Raw genomic sequence first — 22,352 nt, forward strand, 5'->3', positions numbered from 1 at the left:
AAAAATTGCAGCCATCCAAAAGTGGTGCATACGACCTTACGAGTAATTGGGGGTGGATGTAGACATCATACATATATGACGAAGGGTCTCGGCCCGAAACGTCAACATTGCTTCTCCCTATAGATGCTGCCTGGCCTGCTGTGTTCCACCAGCATTTTGTGTGTGATACATATATTTTGTCCTTTCATCGCAACCAATTGAATTCTTCTCTCCGTCATCATTACTTCAATTTCGTCTCGCTAATCTAATTATCTTGTTATTTAATGAAATCAATTTTGAAAAATAGTCAACCAAATATGTTCGTCACCAAAGACTGGGCCCTTTCCAGATTTTAATTGATGGAAAAGCTCGTCTCGTTGACCTCCTTCCTGGCCAATAATCTTGGCCGAATTCCTCCTTCCGGGTTAGATTGGACCAATTGAATTGTTCATCGCGTTGGACGGGCGGTCTGAGAGCCAATCACCGCCACGAATACAAATGGACTTGTTTCATCTCCGTTGTTTTTGAGACATGGCGGGGCAAGGAGATCCGGTGCAGAGAGAGATTCACCAAGACTGGGCTAACAGGGAATACATTGAAGTCATCACTAGCAGTATCAAGAAGATTGCCGATTTCCTCAATTCATTTGGTAAGCAGCCGGGGCAATAAGAGGAGAGCTTCCTTTCCTCACTTGTTCACTCCAGTGGGTCTCTGCAATGCCGGGGCTTGTGGCCTGGTTCCGCTAATATCCGGTATTAGCAGAACCCTTGGTAGAAAAAATAATATTGCATCTAATGTCCAGTTATTGGTTAAAAATGATAGCAGTGATATTTGAAGGGCGCACTATTTATTTGGTAAGCGCCGCATCAGTTGTTGATTTAAAAAGCAGGCTCCTCCGATACCACCATTTCTGCGAAGCCGAAGTAACCATCCTTCGTGTCTGTTTAGACAGTGTTTGCAGTGCAGTGGTCTTTAGCGGATTGCAACTGTCGTCTGTTACAGTATTACTCATGCAAATGTTATAAGCATTGTGAATTTTCTTCAAGTAAGGAATATCTGTTGAATGTACCAACGCTGTTACATGTTCATAAAAATTACTTCTCAGATTCCTTGCTGCTTTAAGCTAATCAGGCCCTAAATAGCCGTACCTGAAATTCACAAAACATTGAAGAGCATGGGCTCCCGGTGTGTTCAATAGTGTGTTAAAGAGTTTTTAAACCTCCTTCAACCGGTTGTTAGAACATCGGTATAGAATCAGAGTAGGGGTCATTATCACTGGCATACAGGTACGTTGTGAAATTTTTTTGTTTTGTGGCAGTAGAACAGTGTGATACATTAATAATAATAAATTACAGTCAGGATATATTAAATAATTAATGCAAATGAATAAAAATAGTGAAGTAGTTTTCATGGGCTCATTGTTTGTTCAGAAGTCTGGTGTAGGGGAAGAAGTTGTTCCTAAAACACTAATAGTGTGTTGTCAGGCTTCTATACCTTCCCTCTGATGGTAGTAATGAGAAGAGGACATTGTTGAGGTCCTTGATGATGGATGCTGGGGAGGCTGGTGCTCAGGCTGGGTTTGCGGCCGTTTCTGATTCCGTGCAGTGGCCCCTCCATACCAGACAGTAATGTAGCCAGTCAGCATGCTCTCTGAAGTAATTCTGTAGAAATTTGCTCCACTCTTAGCTGACATACCAAATCTCCTCAAACCTAATGAAATAGCTGTTGGTGTACCTATTTTGCAACTGCACTAATATGTTGGACCCAGGATAGATGGTCAGAAATGACATTGAAGAGATGAACTCCTGAAGAGACTAAAACATCGCATTATCTGTCTTGAGCACAAGTAAAAGTAACATCAAAATTTATTATCAAAATATGTATCTGTTCTATATACTACCTTGAGATTCGCTTTCTTGCAGTTTTTTGTAGAAAAAATAAACAAATGCAATAACTGTGCATAAAGACTAGCAAACAACCAACGTGTAAAAGACAAACTGCAAATTTAAAAAATACTGGGAGCATATCTTAAAGTGTTCTTGAAAGTGAGTTTGTAGGTTGTGAAACCATTTCAGAGTTCTGGGCAATGGAGTTAATCCATGCTGACTCGGGAGCCTGATGGTCGTGGGGTAATAACTGTTCCTGAAGTGAGAAGAGATGATGGGGGTCTTTGGGCACTGCTTCATGTAGCAGCACTCAGTGTAAATATGGTCAGTGCTGGGGAGGGATTTGCCTGTGTGGGGCTGGGCCACTTTCTGTAGCCTTTTCCATTCCTGGGCATTGGTGTTTCTTTACCAGGCTGTTGCATTGCTGACACTTGCTTCATCTATATTCCAAATTGCTAAAGCTGGGCTCTTCAAAATGATGCTAGTGATAAGGTAATAATTTCTGGTGTGTACCTTGATCCAGAGGAATGTTGTTCTGTTTGGCAGTATACGTGTGTATAATTGAATAACAATAAATTGAATTTAAGTTTATTCCTCTCCATAGATGCTGCCTGACCTGCTAAATTCATTCAGCATTTTGTGTGTTACCCTGGATTTCAAGCATATGCAGAATCTCTCGTGTCCCAGTAGATTTGTGCCTGATTTTATGCCTCAAATCACCACTGAGGCCATCTTCAAGAGGCAGCATCCATCATTAAAGACCCTCGCCATCAGGGATTTGCCCCCTTTTCACGGCTGTCATCAGGTTTAATATCTCTGGTATATGCAGGAAATTTGTTGTTTTGGGGCAGCAGTACAGTACAATACAAAAACATAAGTTATAATAAGAAATACATATTTAAATTAGTGCAGGGGAGGAGTTTAGATGGTGAGGTGGAGATGTGTATCTACTAAAGGAGTTGTGAGGCACTCCTTCCCTCTTCTAGCCTGGAGATCACCATTGGATAAGGCGAGGCATCTGCTTAGTCTACCCCCCTTCCCCCAATCAGTCTTGTGAAGCCTTGGGAGCAACTGGTAGTTGGTCGTATGAGCAGCTGGTACGTGCCACATCTTGGTTATGTAGCCACTGACCCAGGCAGACAACTTCTGAAAAATATTGATAATGGCTGAGGCCACTTGTCTTGTAAAGGCACTGCCCAGAAGAAGGCAATGGTAAACCCCTTCTATAGAAAAATTAGCCAAGAACGATCATGGTCATACAGCACTGCACATGATGTTCTGTAATTGATCGCAGTTTGTAGTAATTTTGTGTATGAACTGTACTGTTGCTGCAAAACAAATTTTACATCATATAAGACAGTGATAATAAACCTGATTCTAATTCTTCAAATTTGTTTTTGCACACCCTGGTATTGTTTCAAGGAGAGCATTTATTGCAAATTCTTATTTGCCCTTAAACTGAGAGACTTTCAGGGCGCATTTAAGATCCAGTCTTGTTGATGCGGTCTGGCATTACAGACAGGCTAGACTGGAGAAGGGTAGCACATTTACTGCCTTGTGGAAATTATTGAACCAGATAGGTTTTTGCACCCGTTCAGTGTGCTTTATGGTCACCATAACTAATTGTTTTAGACCAGATTTCTACATTGTCTACTGAACTTGAATCCTACAATTGCTGTGATGAGATTTGAACTCTGGGTTGTTAGTTCAGCATTATTAGTACAAAGGTTAGCACAACACTTGTGCCAGCCGTAAGATTAGGGTTCAGGCCCTACTGCTGTCTATAAAGAATTTGTGCATTCTTCTCATGGCCTTGTATCCTACAGATGCTCTGGTTTTCTCCCACATCCAAAAGATGTGCATGTTAGGGGTAGTAAGGTGTGGGCATGCTGCGTTGGTGCCAGAAGTGTGTCAACACTTGCGGGCCACTTCCAGCCCATAACTGACGCAAGTGATGCATTTCGATGTATATGTGATGAATAAAGGCATTTCGCTGCAATTTCGATGTATATGTGATGTCTCTGGGCCTGTACTCTCAGGAGTGTAGAAGAAACCTTTTGAATATTGAAAGGTCTAGATAGAGTGGATGTGGAGAGGGTGTTTCCTATTGCAGGGAAGTCTAGGATCAAAAGGCACAGTCTCAAAATACAAGGACGTACCTTTAGAGCAGTGAGGAATTTGTTTAGCCAGAGGGTGGGGAATTGGAGGAATTCATCACCACAGACAGCTGTGGAGGCCAAGTCATTGTGAATGTTGAAAGTAAAGGTTGATAAGTTATTGACTAGTAAGGGCGTTAAAAGTTACGGTGAGAAGACAGGAGAATGAGGTTGAGGGACAATAATTGCGAAGCAGACTCGGTGGGCTGAATGGCCTACTTCTACTCCCATGTCCCTCTAAGAGCCATAGAAACTTCTGCAGTACTTAAATGTAACTCCCCAGCTGTGTTTAGGAGGAGGGGTGTGGGACAGTCACTGTGGGGGGGGTTTGAACTTTTATCTCTTTATCAGTGATCACTGCCACTAATCCACATCCCATTGTATGCTAAACAGTCATCACCACCTATTCAGTTAAATAGGGCCTGATCTGCATTTTTTCTCTTTTGGTCTAGAAAGCAGTCATGGTCTGTGGTTCCACAGAAGGAGTTATTCCAGATCTTGACATTGCTTCATGCTGGATATAAATGCTGCTTGTTTTTTTAAAAAAGTATTGGTACATGTGCAACCATTGGCAGCTGCAAAGGAAGAAAGCTTCTCGCTTGAACTGCGTTGGGGCTGGGTGGCCAAGCTTTTAATTGAAGCAAACAGTATTTGTTCCTAAAAGTTTCTATTTAACGACAACCAAAAACAGAAGGGATTCTGCAGATGCTGGCAATCCAGAGCAACATGCATAAAATGCTGGAGGAACTCAGTAAGTCAGCCAGCATCTTTGGAGATGCATAAAAAGTTGATGCTTTGGGCCATTTGCTCCCCTTCATAGATGCTCCCTATCCTGTTGATTTCCAGCGTCTGCAGAATCTCTTGTTTACTTTTGTACATTCTACCTGTGATGGTGTGGGATTCCTGTTTACTTTGGTTTCATAGAAACATAGAAAACCTACAGCACAATACAGCCCCTTCGGCCCACAAAGCTGTGCCGAACACGTCCTTAGAACTACCTAGGCTTACTCATAACCCTCTATTTTTCTAAGCTCTATGTATCCATCCAGGAGTCTATTCTGCCTCCACTGCCGTTGCTGGCAGCCCATTTCACGCACACCACTCTCTGCGTTTATTTTTTTTTAAAAAAAACTTGCGCCTGTCATCTCCTCTGTACCTACTACCAAGCACCTTAAAACTATGCCGTCTTGTGCTAGGCATTTCAGCCTTGGGGGTGGGGGGGGGGGGAGAGATAGCCTCTGACTATCCACATGATCAATGCCTCTCATTATCTTGTACACCTCTATCAGGTCACCTCTCATCCTCCGTCGCTCCAAGGAGAAAAGGCCGAGTTCACTCAACCTATTCTCATAAGGCATACTCCCCAATCCAGGCAACATCCTTGTAAGTCTTCTCTGCACCTCCACATCCTTCCTGTAGTGAGGCGACCAGAACTGAGCACAGTACTCCAAGTGGGGTCTGACCAGGGTCCTATATAGCTGCAACATTACCTCTCAGCTCTTCAAGTCCAGTCACTTTTTATTATCATTTCGCCCATAACTGCTGGTACAGGACACAGTAAAAACGAGACAACGTTTTTCAAGACCGTGGTGCTATAGGAAACAACACAAAAAACTACACTAGACTGCTGACCTACCCAGGACTGCATAAAGTGCACAAAACAGTGCAGGCATTACAAGAAATAATAAACAAGACAATAGGCACAGTAGGGGGCAGTATGTTGGTATTAGTCCAGGCTCCGGGTATTGAGGAGTCTGATGGCTTGGGGGAAGAAACTGTTACACAGTCTGGTCGTGAGAGCCTGGATGCTTTGGTGCCTTTTCCCAGATGGCAGGAGGGAGAAGAGTTTGTATGAGGGGTGCATGGGGTCCTTCATAATGCTGTTTGCTTTGCGGATGCAGCATGGGGTGTAAATGTCTGTCATAGCGGGAAGAGAGACCCCCAACGATCTTCTCAGCTGACCTCACTATCCGCTGCAGGGTCTTGCAATCCGAGATGATGCAATTTCCGAACCAGGCAGTGATGCAGCTGCTCAGGATGCTCTCAATACAACCCCTGTAGAATGTGATGAGGATGGGGGTTGGGAGATGGACTTCCCTCAGCCTTCGCAGAAAATAGAGACGCTGCTGGACTTTCTTTGCTATGGCGCTGGTGTTGAGGGACCAGGTGAGACTCTCCACCAGGTGAACACCAAGAAATCTGTACCAAGGAGCCATCGATGTTCAGAGGAGAGTAGTTGCTCCGTGCCCTCCTGAAGTCGTCAACCATCTCTTTTGTTTTGTTCACATTCAGAGACAAGTTGTTGGCTCTGCACCAGTCCGTTAGCCGCTGTACCTCCTTTCTGTAAGCTGACTCGTCGTTCTTGCTGATGAGACCCACCATGATCGTGTCATCGGCGAACTTGATGATGTGGTTCGAGCTGTGTGTTGCAGCACAGTCGTGGGTCAGCAGAGTGAACAGCAGTGGACTGAGCACACAGCCCTGGGGGGCCCTCGTGCTCAATGTGATGGTGTTGAAGATGCTGCTCCCAATCCAGACTGACTGAGGTCTCCCAGACAGGAAGTCTAGGATCCAGTTGCAGAGGGAGGTGTTCAGGCCTATTAGGCTTAGCGTTCCAATCAGTTTCTGAGGGGTGATTGTGTTGAATGCTGAACTGAAGTCTATGAACAGCATTCAAACGTACATGACTTTTTTTTTGTTCAGGTGGAGGGTGATGGCAGTGGCGTCTGTTGAGCGGTTGGGACGGTACACAAACTGCAGGGGGTCCAGTGAGGGGGACAGCAGGGTCATGATGTGCTTCATGACGAGCCTCTCGAAACACTTCATGATGATGGATGTAAGTGCAACGGGACGGTAGTCATTGCAGTATGATACTGAAGACTTCTTCGGCACGGGGATGATGGTGGTGGCTGTCTTAAACTCAGTCCCACAATTGATGAAGGACAATGCATCACATGCCTTCTTAACCACAGAGTCAACCATATTGGACCCCAAGATCCCTCTGATCCTCCACGCTGCCAAGGGTCTTGCTATTAATGCTATATTCTGGTATCATATTTGACCTACCAGAATGAACCACCTCACACTTATCTGGGTTGAACTCCATCTGCCACTTCTCAGCCCAGTCTTGCATCCTATCAATGTTCCGCTGTAACCTCTGACAGCCATCCACACTATCCTCAACACCCTCAACCTTTGTATCGTCAGCAAATTTACTAACCCATCCCTCCACTTCCTCATCCAGGTCATTTATGAAAATCACAAAGAGCAGGGGTCCCAGAACAGATCCCTGAGGCACGCCACTGGTCACTGACCTCCATGCAGAATATGACCCGTCTACAACCACTCTTTGCCTTCTGTGGGCAAAGTTCTGGATCCACAAAGCGATGTTCTCTTGGATCTTACGCATCCTTACTTTCTCAATAAGACTTGCATGGGGTACCTTTCCAAATGCCTTGCTGAAATCCATATACACTACATCTACTGCTCTCCCTTCATCAGTGTGTATAGTCACATCATCAAAAAATTTAATCAAGCTCGTAAGGAATGACCTACCTTTGACAAAGCCATGCTGAATATTCCTAATCGTATTATACCTCTCCAAATATTCACAATTCCTGCCTCTCAGGATCTTCTCCATCAACTCACTGAAGTCAGACTCACTGGTCTATAATTTTCTGGGCTATCTCTACTCTCTTTCTTGAATAAGGGAACAACATCCGCAACTCTCCAATCCTCCAGATCCTCTCCTGTCTCCATTGATGATGCAAAGATTATCGCCAGAGGCTCAGCAATCTCCTCCTTCGCCTCCCACAGTAGCCTGAGGTACATCCCGTCTGGTCCTGGTGACTTATCCAACTTGATGCTTTCCAAAAGCAACAGCACATCCTCTTAATATCTACATGCTCGAGCTTTTCCTCCCACATTCCAAAGATGTACAGGTTAGGAGGTTACGTGGATGTTATTGGGTGTATGGGCTTATTGGGCCAGAAAGGCCTGTTTTCTAAAACGAATGAATTGATTGAATGTTGTATCACTGAATGAATTGCACCATCTATTGAAAAAGTGCAGTGCAGGTAAATGATAAAGTGCAAGATCATAATGAGGTGATTTCTCAAAATGCAATACCCCTCATTTGGCTGGATTGAGCTCAATGGATGCTGCAACAATGAATGGATGGTCTATAAAGAGGAGGTGGAAAAGCTTGAGACCTGATGCCAGGCAAATGACCTTTTTTCTTAATGTCACCATGATAAAGGAGATGGTTATTGACTTCAGGCGAGCTTGCATCCAGTCACATCCCTCTTTACATTGGCAGCACAGCAGTGGAAACTTTGAGCAGTTTGAAACTTGCACAACCTCTCGTGTTCCCAGAATACAATCAGGAAAGCTCGCCAGTGCCTGCACTTCCTGAGGAGCCGAAGAGAGCTAGACTCTCCTTTTCTGTGCTTGATCCTCCTACAGATGTGCAGTAGAGAACATCCTGATGTGCTGCATCAGTACGTGGTATGGAGACTGCACTGTGACAGACAGGACAACTCATCGCTGGCACCAGCCTGCCTGCCACTGGGGTCATGTATACAGAAAAGCACCAAGGAAAGGCCAGTAACATCATGAAGGATCCCACCCACCCTGCTCATGGATTGTTTGTCACACTCCCATAAGGGAAGAGACTTCATGGTCTCCATGCCAGGACCACCAGGCTCAAACAGTAGCTTTTCCAAGCAGTGATTGATCAACACCTTTGTCCATGAACCCACCCCACCACTGACATTTCTTGTCAGTCGCTTTATATACAGACTCTCCTGTGCCTAGCAACACTTCGCAGACATAACAATCAATGTATATAAGCTACCTTATGTATTTATACTCGTGTGTTTTTATTTTTGCGGTGTTTATCCTAATGTTTTTTGTGCTGCATCAAATTTGGTGAAACAATTATTTCATTCTCCTTTATTCTTGTGTCCTGGAGACGAAATCAACAACCTTGAAATCTTGAGCACTGCTCACAAAATGCTGGAGAAATTCAGCAAGTTGGGCAGTATGTATGGAGGAGAATAAACAGTCAATGTTTGGGCCAAGACCTTTCATCAGCATTGTAAAAGAAGGGGCCAGAAGAGGGTTTAGGAGCACAATCAAATGGATTGAAAGCCATTTGTCAGCTCTCAGTCAGGACTGGAAAGGAAGGGGGAAGAAGGTGGGGGAGGTAAAGGAGATGGGTGAAACCAGGTATGGGGTAGGTGGGTAGTGGGGGGGGGGAATGCAGGGAGGTGATAGGGCTGGAGTTCTTCCATTGACTCCATATTCCACTATCAGCAGACTCCTGTGTTCTCAAGTGTATCTGGAGGTAAAGTTTAAAAAAGGTGGGTTGACCATTGATGTTACTTTGCAGCCTTAATTCCCTGAAAGAGAAACCTTCTGTCTGTCACGTGACCCTAGAAATGTAATGTGGTTTCTTTTTGTCTTTGCAGACATGTCCTGCCGTTCCCGGCTAGCCACACTGAATGAGAAGCTAACAGCTCTAGAACGAAGGATTGAGTACATTGAAGCACGGGTAAGAGGGATGTGGTTTCCTGATTGGACATTTACTTGAGAGGAAACATTTAATTATTTGATGTACTACTGAATACTACTAAAGCTTTGAGAGGTTCCTCTGTTATCTGTATAAAGCATTCCATAAGACATAGGAGCGGAATTAGGCCATTCAGCCCATCGAGTCTGCTCCGCCATCTGCCCCTTTTTTGCCTATTCTTCCAATTTGTCTAAGTCCTGCTGCAATTACATTGCTTCCTCTGCACTACTTGACTGTATAAATTTCAAAATCGATTCTAGTGAGCTGCTGAGTGAGAGTACAGGAAGCTTCGATTCATGATGTGATGACCTTTTAACCTATTCTATGATCAATGTAACCCTTCCCAACACACGACCCATAACCCTGCATTTTCTTTCATTCACGTGCCTATCTAAGAGTCTCTTAAATGTTCCTACTGTATCAGCCTTTACCACCACCCCCAGCAGTGCATTCCAGACACTTTGTGTTTTTTTGGGGGGGGGGGGGAATACCTTGCCTCTGACTTTACCTCCACTTTTATCTTAAAGGATCTACTCTGGGTTTAGCCATTGCCACCCTGGGGAAAAGGTGCTGGCTGTCTAACTCCATCTGTACCCCTTGATACTTGCAAAAAGTCACCTCATCCGCCAAAGAGAAAAGCCCTAATTCACTCAACCTTTCCTCACAAGACATTATCTCTAATCTCTGCAGCATCCTGGTAAATCTCCTCTGCACCCTTTCTAAAGCTTCCACATCCTTCCTCGAAATAGATGACCAGAACAAAACAAATATTCATATGGTGGGAGAGCCTTAAGACCAGAGGGCGTAGCTTCAAGATAGAGGGGCATCTTTTTAGAACGGAGATGAGAAATTTCTTTAGCCAGAGAGTGGTGAATCTATGGAATTCTCTGCCATAGGGTGTTGTGGAGTTCAATTCATTGAGTATATTTAAGGCAGTGGTTGATAAATTCTTGTTTGGTCAAGGCATGAAGGGTTATGAGAGAACGCAGGAGATTGGGCTGAGAGAAAAAATTGAATGAGCCATGATGAAATGGCAGAGTAGACTCGATGGGCCAAATGGCCTAATTCTGCTCCTATGTTTTGTTATCTAGCTAGAGACTTGTAGAGCTGCAACATTACCCTCATGGCTCTTGTAACCAACATTTCTTCTAATACATTGCTGTTGAGTAAAACATTTGTGATGGGGACATTATTTCCATGTAACTTATTTATGTCAGCCTCTTGTGCAATAGTCATTTTTCTTCAGATTTAAAGTCCAATGAGAAAAGTAACATTCTGTAGAAGCAAATGTTACAGATGACCCTTGCAGTTTTCACTTATTATTTATTCAGAGAGACAGTGGTGGTGGGGTGGCTGTGCAAAAGGGGTGTAAGGCACTCTTTCCTTCCACTAGTCTGCAGATCACCCTTGGCCAAGGTGTAGAAACTGCTTGGCTCTTTTCCCCCCTCCCACCCCACCTGTAGCCATAGGAGCAGGTGGTGGGCGGTCATTTGAGCAGCTATATGTGCACATCCCAAGTCCTGGTTATACAACCTCTGATGTCAGACAGACAATTTCTGAAGGGCATTGATAATGGCTGGGGTCACCCATCTTGTGAAGACACTGCCCAGAAGAATGAAATGGCAAACCAAATCTGTAGAGGAAAAAAAATTGCCAAGAACAATCTTGGTCATGGAAAAAGCATGATTGTCCACATCATATGACACAGCACATAGTGAACAAATAGCACAGTAACAGGCCCTTCCTGCCCAATGAGCCTAGGCTGACCAATTAACTTACTAACCTGTACATCTTTGGAATGTGGGAGGAAACTGATGCGGTCTTGTGGAATTGTACAAACTCCTTATGACAGAGGCAGAATTGAACAAGGGTCATTGGCACTATAATAGTGTTACGCTAATTGCTATGTGTTGAAGAATCTTCTACCATATTTTACTGTAACTTACCCTGTTATCAAAGAAAGAAAGACACAGACCTTAGTATATGGTTAACCCTTTAATACGTAATCACGAGGAGTTGTAGCCTTATGACTCTGCCAATGTCAGATTACATTTTAAAATTTGTACAGTAAATTTTGGGCAATAGCCAACTGCTAAACATACTTGGTCAGTAATTTCAGGAAGCACTTGTTGGGTATCAGCCAGTTCACAAATGTTTCTGGGTGTTATACAAAGTTAGAACTGCACATCCACATTCAGTTCCTCTACTAGCCAGACACTCAGACAATGCTTCACCACTGGCATGATCTATTGCTAGCTAGCACAAGCAAGTCTGCATCTTGTCTCCCTCATGATGCAAATCTTGAGCAGTACTTAGCTAGTCAAGCTTGACGATAAAATTTTATTTTCTTTTACACCATGCTACTGTGCTGCTCAACTTTGGAATAGATTTTATTATATCACTGTTGTGGAATTTTGGGTGACTATCCGCTCATTCAGCTTCATAACATCTTGATTCTTGGCTCCAACCATCTTTCAATTCACCTTACATTGCATCAGGTTCCAGGACTACCTCTCCTGATCACCTGTTCCTGATTTCCCCTGCCGATAAGTGCTTTCTTTTTCCTTAAACCTGGCTTCCCTCTACACCTTCATTGACTTTTTGTATTTGTCTCTACTTTAAAGTTAACTTTATTTGTAATATCACAGACATGAGAAAATCTGCAGATGCTGGCAATCCAAGCAATACACACAAAATGCTGGAGGAACTCGGCAGGCCAGGCAGCATCTTTGGAAAAGGGTACAGTCCATGTTTCAGGCTGAGGCCCTTCACCAGGATCAGATAGATATATATAGCAAAAAATTTTTTAAAAAAAAATAGTGAGGTAACGTTCTTGGATTCAGTGTCCATTCAGAAATCAGATGGCAGAGAGGAAGAAGGTGTTCCTGAATCATTGTGTGTGTGCCTTCAAGCTCCTGGATCTCCTTCCTGATGGTAGCAATGAGAACAGAGCATGTCCTGGGTGATGGTAGTCCTTAATGATGGATGCTGCCTTTTTGAGGCATCATTCTTTGAAGATGTCCTGTATATTACAGAGGCTAGTGCACATGATGGGTTTACAAGTTGCTGCAGCTTGTTTTGATTTCCCCCCCCCCCCCCCCCCCCACCATACCAGATGATATAGCTGGCTAGAAAGCTCTCCATGGTACATCTGTAGAAATTTGCAAGGGTCTTTGGTGACATACCAAATCTCCTCAAACTTCTAATGAAATATAGCTGCTGTCACACCTTCTTTGTAGCTTCATCAATATGTTGGGCCTAGGATAGATCCTCAGAAATATTGACATCCAGGAACTTGAAATTGCTCACTTTTGCCACTTCTGATCTCTGAGGACTTGTATGTGTTCTCTTGACTTGCCCTTTCTGAAGTCCACGATCAGTTTTTTTTTATCGTGCTGGCATTGAGGGCAAGGGTGTTGCTCTGACACCACTCAACTAGCTGATGTATCTTGCTGCTGTATGCCCTTTTTTGTCACCATCTGAAATTCTACCAACTACAGTTGGCCCTCCTTATCCGCAAGGGATTGGTTCCCGGTCCCTCGCGGAAACTAAAATACGCGGATGCTCAAGTCCCTTTTTCAACCTGTCTCAATGTGGTGGACCTTAGGACCCAGCAGAACCCCAGACCTTATTCTACCTGTCTCAGTGCGGTGGACATTAGGACCTGGCGGCAGAGCTCTGAGTCCGCAGTGTTTCTGTTCATGAAAATAATCACAATCACGATTGAAAATAAAGTGGAACTAATAAAACGATCAGAAAGTGGTGAAACGCCATCGGTCATTGGAGAAGCATTAGGCTATAGTCGGTCAACGATCGGAACAATTTTAAAGGATAAAGTGAGAAAGGCCCTGCCCTGATGAAAGCTACAATTGTTACTAAGTAACGCAGTGGTTTAATTATTGGGTTTTGGGTTTTTGATCCTCCACATCAAGCAGGTACAGATGAAGAGCGTGCTTGGGAGTGCTCTGTCACTGGATCGAACTCGGGAACTTCTGTTCCCAAGCCCAGTGCTGAAACATACGTTCTTAAGTGCTATATATGCATAGAAAGGTAAAATATATACTATATACTAAGACAAACGTTTGACTAACTGGCGCTAAACAATACCGGATGTACCTGTTCCTACTTACTTAGTAAGAGAACTTCCGATTTTTTTTCAATCCCAATCCACGATAACCCACGAACATCCGCCCGGTATATTTTAAATCATCTCCAGATTACTTATACCTAATACAATATAAATGCTATGTAAAATAGTTGTTATACTGCATTGTTTAGGGAATAATGACATGAAAAAAAATGTCTGTACACATTCGAACAACAAGTGCTGGAAGAGCACTTCTGGGTTTTCTCGATTCGCGGTTGCGGAACTCGCAGATAAGGAGGACCGACTGTATCGTGTTGTCAGCAAATTTATAAATGGGATTTGAGCTGTGCCTCGCCACATAGTTGTGATATAGAGAATAGAGCAGTGTGCTAAACACACATCCCTAAGATGAGTATATGTTGATTGTCAGTGAGGTGGAGATGTTATTTCCGATCTGCACAAATTATGGTCTTCCAGTTAGGAAGTCAAGGATTCAGTTGCAGTGGGAGGTACAGAGGCCCAGGTTTTGGAGCTTTTCGATCAGAACTGTATGAATGATTATGTTAAACACTGAGCTGAAGTCAATAAACAGCATCCTGATGTAGGAATTTGTATAGTCCAGGTGATCCAAGGCAGTGTGAAATCACCATCACTGGTGTTGGCGTTACACTTAACTGCTACAATTCTGTAGCATAGAAGTGTTAGTTGAAACTTTGAGGTCAATTTTGATCAACAGTGCTATGGAAGATTGAGGTACACAGACAATATTTAGCCCTGCAGTTAGGAGTACTGCTTGGAATGTGAAAAGAGGGAAGAAATAATTTGAATTTTGTGGGAGAATGGTGCGAGCACCCTTGATCTGTACGCTTGATGGCAAAACCAGCTACATTTCAGTTCTACTTTGTTCAACATTCAAAGTAAATTTATTATCAAAGTACATGTATGTCAAATATACTACCCTGAGGTTGATTTTCTTGCAAGCGTTCACAGTAGAACAAAGAAATATAGAATCAATGAAAAACTACAGACTGACAAACAATGTGCAAAAGACAAACTACAAATACATACAAAGAATAAATAAATAATACTGAGAACTTGTAGATTCTTGAAAGTTAGTGCATGGATGTGGAATCGGTTTAGTGTTGAGTTGAGTGAAGTTATCCATGCTGGTTCAGGAGACTAATGATAGAACTGTTCCTGGTTCAATGTGTTTGCAACTGATATTATTTAGTAAAGTGCAATTATGGTGTGGTATGGGTGCAGTGGAAACAGCTGCATTACAGGCATATTTGTACAAATAAGGCCATGCAAATTATACAAGACTGGTGGGACTGGGGGGCGGGGGAAGAGAGACAATGAGTGAAGCCGATGGTAATGCAAGAGGTAGTCGGAAGTGTTCTGTGGCTGAGGTCGGGTTAAGGTTGTGTAGACTGTTGAAAGAGCCTGATGATTGCCAGTGTTGCTGTTCTTAAACCTGGTGGTGTGGATCTCAGTTTTCTGAACCTCCTGCCTGATGGTATCAGCAAGTAGTGGTGCTGGGAATTGTAGACAAAGAATTCACATGGAGTTGAGGTTTATCTTCAGAACAAACTTGCTCTTTATTATAAGTGGACATCAACAGACAAATCATTCATCTCGGAGTGAATGCGCCCAATCCTAAGTTTTCCGTATTCTCATCTACATCTTCCCCCCCCCCCCCCCCACCCATGCACTGTTTGTACATGAGGTAAGCCTTTTCCAGTATTAAACTCGTGGCCACTTTATTAGGTACTCCTTGTTAATGCAAATATCTAATTAGCCAATCATGTGACAGCACTCAATGCAAGACCATGCTGATATGGTCACAAGGTTCAGTTGTTGTCCTGACCCAACACAGAATGGGAACAAAATGTGACATAAGTAACTCTAACCATGGAATAAATTGTTGCTAGACAGGGTGGTTTGAGAATCAGCTGATCATCTAGGAGTTTCGTACGCAGACGTCTCTGGAGTTTACAGAGGATGGTGTGAGAAACAAAAAAAAAATCCAGTGAGTGGTAGTTCTGTGGGTAATGATGTTTTGTTAATGAGAAAGTTCAGAGGAGGTAGCCAGACTGGTTCAAGCGGACAGGAAGGCATCAGTAACTCAGATCGCACGTTGCAACAGTGGTGTTCAGAAAAGAATCTGAACACATGTCAAACTTTGAAGTAGATGGGCAGAGTGGCAGAGGACCACTCCTGTACCTAATAAAGTGGCCAGTGTGTACTATATGAGCTGCGTGCAGTTCTGCCTGTACCTTGTATATACAATGGCAAACTTCTCTTCTGGTGTTTTGTGCAACCATTGTGGATTAGTAACCAGGTATGTGTTCACTTTAGCCTGCAGTTTGTGACTCAACCCAGTTGAGCTGTTACAGATTTTCACTGCCTGGTACCAAACCTATAGCAACCCTTTTTTAAAATCTCTCTGGTACATGTTCATTCCCCTATCTCTCTCCGCGCAGAGCCAGAATTCACTAATCCCTACACAAGATGCTGGAAATGTTGAGCAACACACAAATGCTGGAGGAACTCAGCAGCCTCGGGCAGCATCTATGGAAAGGGGTAAAAATGACATTTTGGGGCTGATGAAGGCTGGAAAAGAGGAAGAAGCCAGTATAAGAGAGTGGGGTGGGCAGGGAAAGTTTAAACATGGTAAGTGAAACCCAAGTAAAGGGGAAGGTTGGTTGGTGGGGGAGAAGAGGATAAAGTGATAAGCTGGGAAGTGATGGGTGGAAAAGGTAGAGCTGAAGAAGGAAGATAATAGAGTTGGCCATAGGAGAATGAGGTAGAGATAGGTCAGGGGAGCAGAAGAAAAGAGTGGGGAATGAGAAGAGAAAGAAGGGGTAGGGGAAGAAATTGATGTTCATGCCATCCAGTTGAAGGTTCTCCAGGTGGAATCTGTGAAGTTGTTCCTCCAACCTGAGTGTGACCTCATTGTGACAGTAGCGGAGGCCATGGACTGACATTGGAAAGGGGATTGAAATAAAAATGGTAGACACAAGGAAATCCTAACTTGTTTCAGATGGAGTGAAGGTGCTCACTATTCTCTACTATGAATGTACTATCCCTACTACCAAATCCTTGAAGGTGGGTGCCATTTTCCTGCTTTGCACATGGATGCTGTCAATGTTAAGGAGGTGATGAGCTGTTGGGAGGAGCTGAGTATGAATGAACCAGTTCATGATGATTGCAATCAAAAGTTTGGTATTAACAATGCATATTTGCTTGCTCTGCAGGTAACAAAGGGTGAGACTCTGACCTAAACCGGTGGCATTTCAACCTCCGCTTGGAGTGGTCATGAACTCGATGGAATCATGTCAGGGAAAAACAGATGCCGTGACTTGCCTAGCCATCAAACCTTTACTTTTCTATCTTAACTCTTTCGATCATTAAAGGCTTTTTAACAAGAGAGCTCAAAGTAATTCAGACTTGAGTTCCATTCCAAGGTAATTCCCTCATTTTTAAAGATGGTGGCACTGAATAAAACAATGAGTTGTAGATTGGGTCGAAAATTTGTGCCAACTGTTCATGGTGGAGTGTTTTTTTTAAATCTTGATTTCAAGTATTGTGTTCTAATTCAAGTGTATTGTGAGTAGAGTCTTGTCTTTCCATTTTATTCTTGATAAAATGTTTAACAGTTTGTAATCTCCAGCCTGCCAGCTGGCTAGCCTGCTCCTTGGATGAGGGAATAATGACTGTTTCATATGTAACAAATTTTTTGGAGTTGCTGGGAGTGTACAACAAGTAAATTGTCATTTTATTGTTTGTTTTCATTGCTCCAATGTGTGTCACTATATATTAAAAATAAAATGGTTTAAAACATTTTGGCATTAAATTTTATTTGATATTGTACCTGAAGGTTTTATTTTGTTTTGTGGATTAATGAGAGTGAGAAATGGGAGGGAGGATTTGGTACAGAGAAAATTTATAAGAATGTCGTTGGGACTTGAGGACCTGAGTTATAGAGAAAGGTTGAATAGGTTAGGATTTTATTCCTAGAACACTGGAGAAAGGGGAGATTTGATAGAGGTATATTTAAAATGAGTGCTTATAGATAAGGTAAATGCAAGCAGGCTTTTTTCCAGTGAGGTTGGATGAGATTAGAGTTAAAGGTCATAGGTTAAGGGTGAAATGTCGTATGGCTGACGCTGGGCAGAATAATAGTGTGGAGGATTTTGGTCAACTGGGGTTGGGTAAATACCTTTGAGGCAGTGGTCTTGTATCTAAATTGCTTGATGCCTGGATCAGCAGAAAATCATGGAGCTGCCCTCTGCCCTTTTTACACACCTGTCTTTGCAAATGTCATGAATAGTGAGAAGTTCACATCTACAGATGTGCTGGGCTGTCCGCACCACTCTCTGCAGAGTCCTGCGATTGAGAGAAGTACAGTTCTCATAACAGGCAGTGATGCAGCCAGTCAGGATGCTCTCAATTGTGCCCCTATAGAAAGTTCTTAGAATTTGGGAGCCCATAGCAAACTTCAACCGTCTGAGGCGAAAGAGGTACTGTTGTACCTTTTCACACAGTTGGTATGTACAGACCATCTAGTCAATGCATAAAAGTGTGCAGACATGGTCAAGAGGTTCATTTGTTGTTCAGACCAAAGTTCCGGATTGGGAATAAAAGTAATATAAGAGACTTTGACTATGGAATAATTCTTGATGCCAGATGGGGTGGTTTGAGTATCTCAAAAACTGCTGATCTCCTGGGATTTTCATGTACAACAGTCTCTGAGTGAAAGTTAGAAACAGGAAGGGGTCAATAACTCTACTAGGTTTGTATATCACCTGTTACGTACCCCGTAACTGGGTCACTTACCAGCAAAGATAGAGAGGTCCGTTGAAGTCTGATGGTACTATTTTTAAAAGTATTTATTGATAAAGGGGCACAAAAATAAGATTAATGCAAACATACAGATAATATATGTCGTCAGTACTAAATCTAAAAGTGTGGATATAATAATAATCAATAAGAAATAGCTCTATCGTTGTCTAGGGGATAATGTATTGTCCGATAGAAATATAAAAGTCACTGTCATTCAAGCTGCAGCTCTTTGGGTTTAAGAGAGATGGTTTTAAACTTGCCCAGGTCTCTTATGATGCCAGTCCTTTGAGTCGGGGGAGTTGATTTCCCCGTTGCTAGCTAAAAGCCGTTTTCCGTGGTTCCAGCCACCAGTCCCAAGCAACGGAACTGAATGCACGTGGCCTCCTTCAAATGGCTTCCCACTATTACGGGATTGCTAGCGTTTCTTCTGGTGCGTCTGAGGGGCTGTTCCTACTGACCCTCTTTTATCCTGACTTGCAGGGTTGTAGATGTCAATCAGGTTGGGGTGATGCAATCTCTTTCTCACCCAGCCCACTTTGCCTGAGGGCATTCACGTAGCATAGTATTTCAATCCACAAATGTGTCTCCAAGAGACAATGGCCATGCCCCGTAGCTTTACATCGCCGGGGAACAAGGCCTTCTGCACGTCTCTCTCTCTCATTTCCTGGGTCCCCTGACCCAACCCAATAGTGATCTTGCGATTCTCACAAAGGAGGGGGCTGCAGGCATAACACACCCAATAGTAACTGGGACATCAAAGAGCAGATAGGGACACAGATTCTGGAATTGTGCAATAATAACAAGGTTGTGATAGATTTTAATTTCCCCATATTGATCGGCATCTCCCTAGAGCAAGGGGGTTTAGATGAAGTGGAGTTTGTTAGGTGTGTTCAGGAAGGTTTCCTGACACAATATACAGATAAGCCTACAAGAGGAGAGGCTGTACTTGATCTGGTATTGGGAAATGAACCTGGTCAGGTGTCAGATCTCTCAGTGGGAAAGCATTTTGGAGATAGTGATCATAATTCTCTCTCCTTTACCATAGCATTGGAGAGGGATAGGAACAGATGAGTTAGGAAAGCATTTAATTGGAGTAAGGAGAAATATGAAGCTATCAGGTAGGAAATTGGAAGCATAAATTGAGAACAGATGTTCTTGGGGGAAATGTGGCAAATGTTCAGGGGCTATTCGTGTGGTGTTCTGCATAGGTACGTTCCAATGAGACAGGGAAAGGATGGTAGGGTACAGGAACTGTGGTGTACAAAGGTTGTTGAAAATCTAGTCAGATTTAAAAAAAAAACAAGGTAATGATAGAGATCTAGAAAATTATAAGGCTAGCAGGAAGGAGCTTAAGAATGAAATTAGGAGAGCCAGAAGGGGCCATGAGAAGGCCTTGGTGAGCAGGATTAAGGAAAACCCCAAGGCATTCTGCAAGTATGTGAAGAGCAAGAGGATGAGATGTAGCAGTGGAAAATTGTGTATGGAACTGGAGGAGATAGTGGAGGTAATGAATGCTTTGCTTCAGTATTCACTACAGAAAAGGAACTTGGCGATTGTAGGAATGACTTGCAGCAGACTGAAAAGCTTGAGCATATAGACATTAAGAAAAAGGATGTACAGGAGCTTTTGGAATGCATCAAGTTGGATAAGTCTCTGGTTCTAGATGAGATATACCCTAGGCTACTGTGGGAGGTGAGGGAGGAGACTGCTGAGCCTCTGGCAATGATCGTTGCATCATCAATGGGGATGAGAGAGTTTCCAGAGGATTGGATGGGTTGCAGATGTTGTTCCCTTACAAGGAAGGGAGTAGAGATAGTCCAGGAAACTATAGACCAGTGAGTCTTACTTCAGTGGTTGGTAAGTTGATGGAGAAGATCCTAAGAGGCAGGATTTATGAACATTTGGGGAGGCATAATATGATTAGGAACATTCAGCATAGCTTTGTCAAAGGCAGGTCATGCCTTACGAGCCTGATTGAATTTTTTGAGGATGTGACTAAACACATTGATGAAGTAAGAGCAGTAGATGTAGTGTATATGGATTTCAGCAAGGCATTTGATAAGGTACCCCATGCAAGGCTTATTAAATTAAGGAAGCATGGGATCCAAGGGCACATTGGTTTGTAGATCCAGAACTGGCTTGCCCACAGAAGGCAAAGAGTGGTTGTAGACAGGTCATATTCTGCATGGATGTTGGTCACCAGTGGAGTGCCTCAGGGATCTGTTCTGGGACCCCTTTGTGATTTTTATAAATGACCTGCTTGAGGAAGTGGAAGGATGGGTTAGTAAATTTGCTGATGACACAAATGTTGGAGGTGGTGTGGATGGCTGTCAGAGGTTACAGTGGGACATTGATATGATGCAAAACTGAGCTGAGAAGTGGCAGATGGAGTTCAACCCAGATAAGTGTGAGGTAGTTTATTTTGGTAGGTCAAATATGATGGCAGAATTAATGCATTGTTGAGAATCAGAGGAATCTTGGGGGTCTGTGTCCATAGGACACTCAAAGCTGCTGTGCAGATAGTGTGGTTAACAAGGCATACGCTGCATTGGCCTCCCATCAACTGTGGGACTGAGTTCAAGGGCCAAGAGGTAATGTTACAGCTATATAGGACCCTGGTCAGACCCCACTTGGAGTACTGTGCTCAGTTCTGGTCGCCTCACTACAGGAAGGATGTGGAAACTATAGAAAGGGTGCAGAGGAGATTTACAATGATGTTGCCTGGATTGGGGAGCATCCTTATGAAAATAAGTTGAGTGAACTTCGCCTTTTCTCCTTAGAGCGACGGAGGATGAGAGGTGACCTGATTGAAGGGTATAAGATGATGAGAGGCATTGATCATGTGGATAGTCAAAGGCTTTATCCCAGGGCTGAAATGGCTAACATGAGAGGGCTAGAAAGTAGGTACAGAGGAGATATCAGAGGTAAGTTTTTTTACGCAGAGGGAGGTGGGTGCGTGGAATGGGCTGCTGGTGACAGTGGTTGAAACAATAGGGTCTTTTAAGAGACTTTTGAATAGGTACATGGAGGTTTGTAAAATAGAGGGCTATGGGTAACCCTAGGTAATTTCTAAAGTATGTACATGTTTGGCACAGCATTGTGGGTCAAAGGGCCTGTATTGTGTTGTACGTTTTCTATGTTTCTAACAGTCTCTATGGATTACAGAGAGTGGTGCAGGAAACAAAATACATCCAATGAGCAGCAGTTCCTTGGCTGAAGCCACCTTATTGAGAACAGAGGATGTGAGGATTCTTAACACAGAAAGAATAACAAGAACAAAGATGTATGTGTGCATGTTGGCACACACGGAGAGAAAGCAGAAGATGAGCAAAGTGAAGGAATGTGGTGAGTGAAATGGAGATGTAAAATGAGTGAGTTGATGTCAACAGAAATGGCGGTGGAGGCAGGAAAGTCTATCCACGCTAGGACTCAGCGGGAGACGCTCATGGAGTGAGTACTGTTTTAGATTCGCTCCATAACCTTTACTTTTTTTAACCTTTGATCACCCTTATTCAACTTATTTTTACCTACACCAAAAGATTCTTGCTATTTTTTTGGACTTATCGTTAAGAGTTTATTGTGAATTTTTGAAGATATGTACTCAGAAATGGCTCTTAGATCTAAAGGACGAGAACCTGGGCGGAACCCGAATGGTAATGGAAAGAAGCAAGCTCATCCGCAACGCACTGAATTAACTTATGAACTGTTTATGGAGGTTTTGGATAAAAAATTTGATGAACAACAACAAATTTTTAAACAAGATATAAAGGCTTTTCAAGATTATATGGATAAGACGGATTCAGTAATTAACCAGCAGCAAGTTCTTA

The 22,352-nt window shown here is 43.2% G+C and overlaps 1 protein-coding gene and 1 long non-coding RNA gene across 2 annotated transcripts in view; one reads left to right on the forward strand and one right to left on the reverse strand.

The window, feature by feature from the left end:
* The window catches only part of LOC140742129 (uncharacterized), a 501,191-nt gene that overhangs the window by 111,531 nt on the left and 367,308 nt on the right, over window positions 1–22,352 (reverse strand). The gene's annotated exons all lie outside the window — the stretch shown is intronic.
* Window positions 442–17,523, forward strand: brk1 (BRICK1 subunit of SCAR/WAVE actin nucleating complex). Its single transcript, XM_073072663.1, has 3 exons — window positions 442–628; window positions 9,493–9,575; window positions 16,938–17,523. The coding sequence occupies exons 1-3, from the start codon at window positions 511–513 to the stop codon at window positions 16,962–16,964; spliced, it is 228 nt and encodes a 75-aa protein (XP_072928764.1). The 5' UTR covers window positions 442–510; the 3' UTR covers window positions 16,965–17,523.

This window comes from Hemitrygon akajei, chromosome 19 (genome assembly GCF_048418815.1).
Source record: "Hemitrygon akajei chromosome 19, sHemAka1.3, whole genome shotgun sequence".
In the NCBI taxonomy this organism is placed as follows: Eukaryota; Metazoa; Chordata; class Chondrichthyes; order Myliobatiformes; family Dasyatidae; genus Hemitrygon; species Hemitrygon akajei.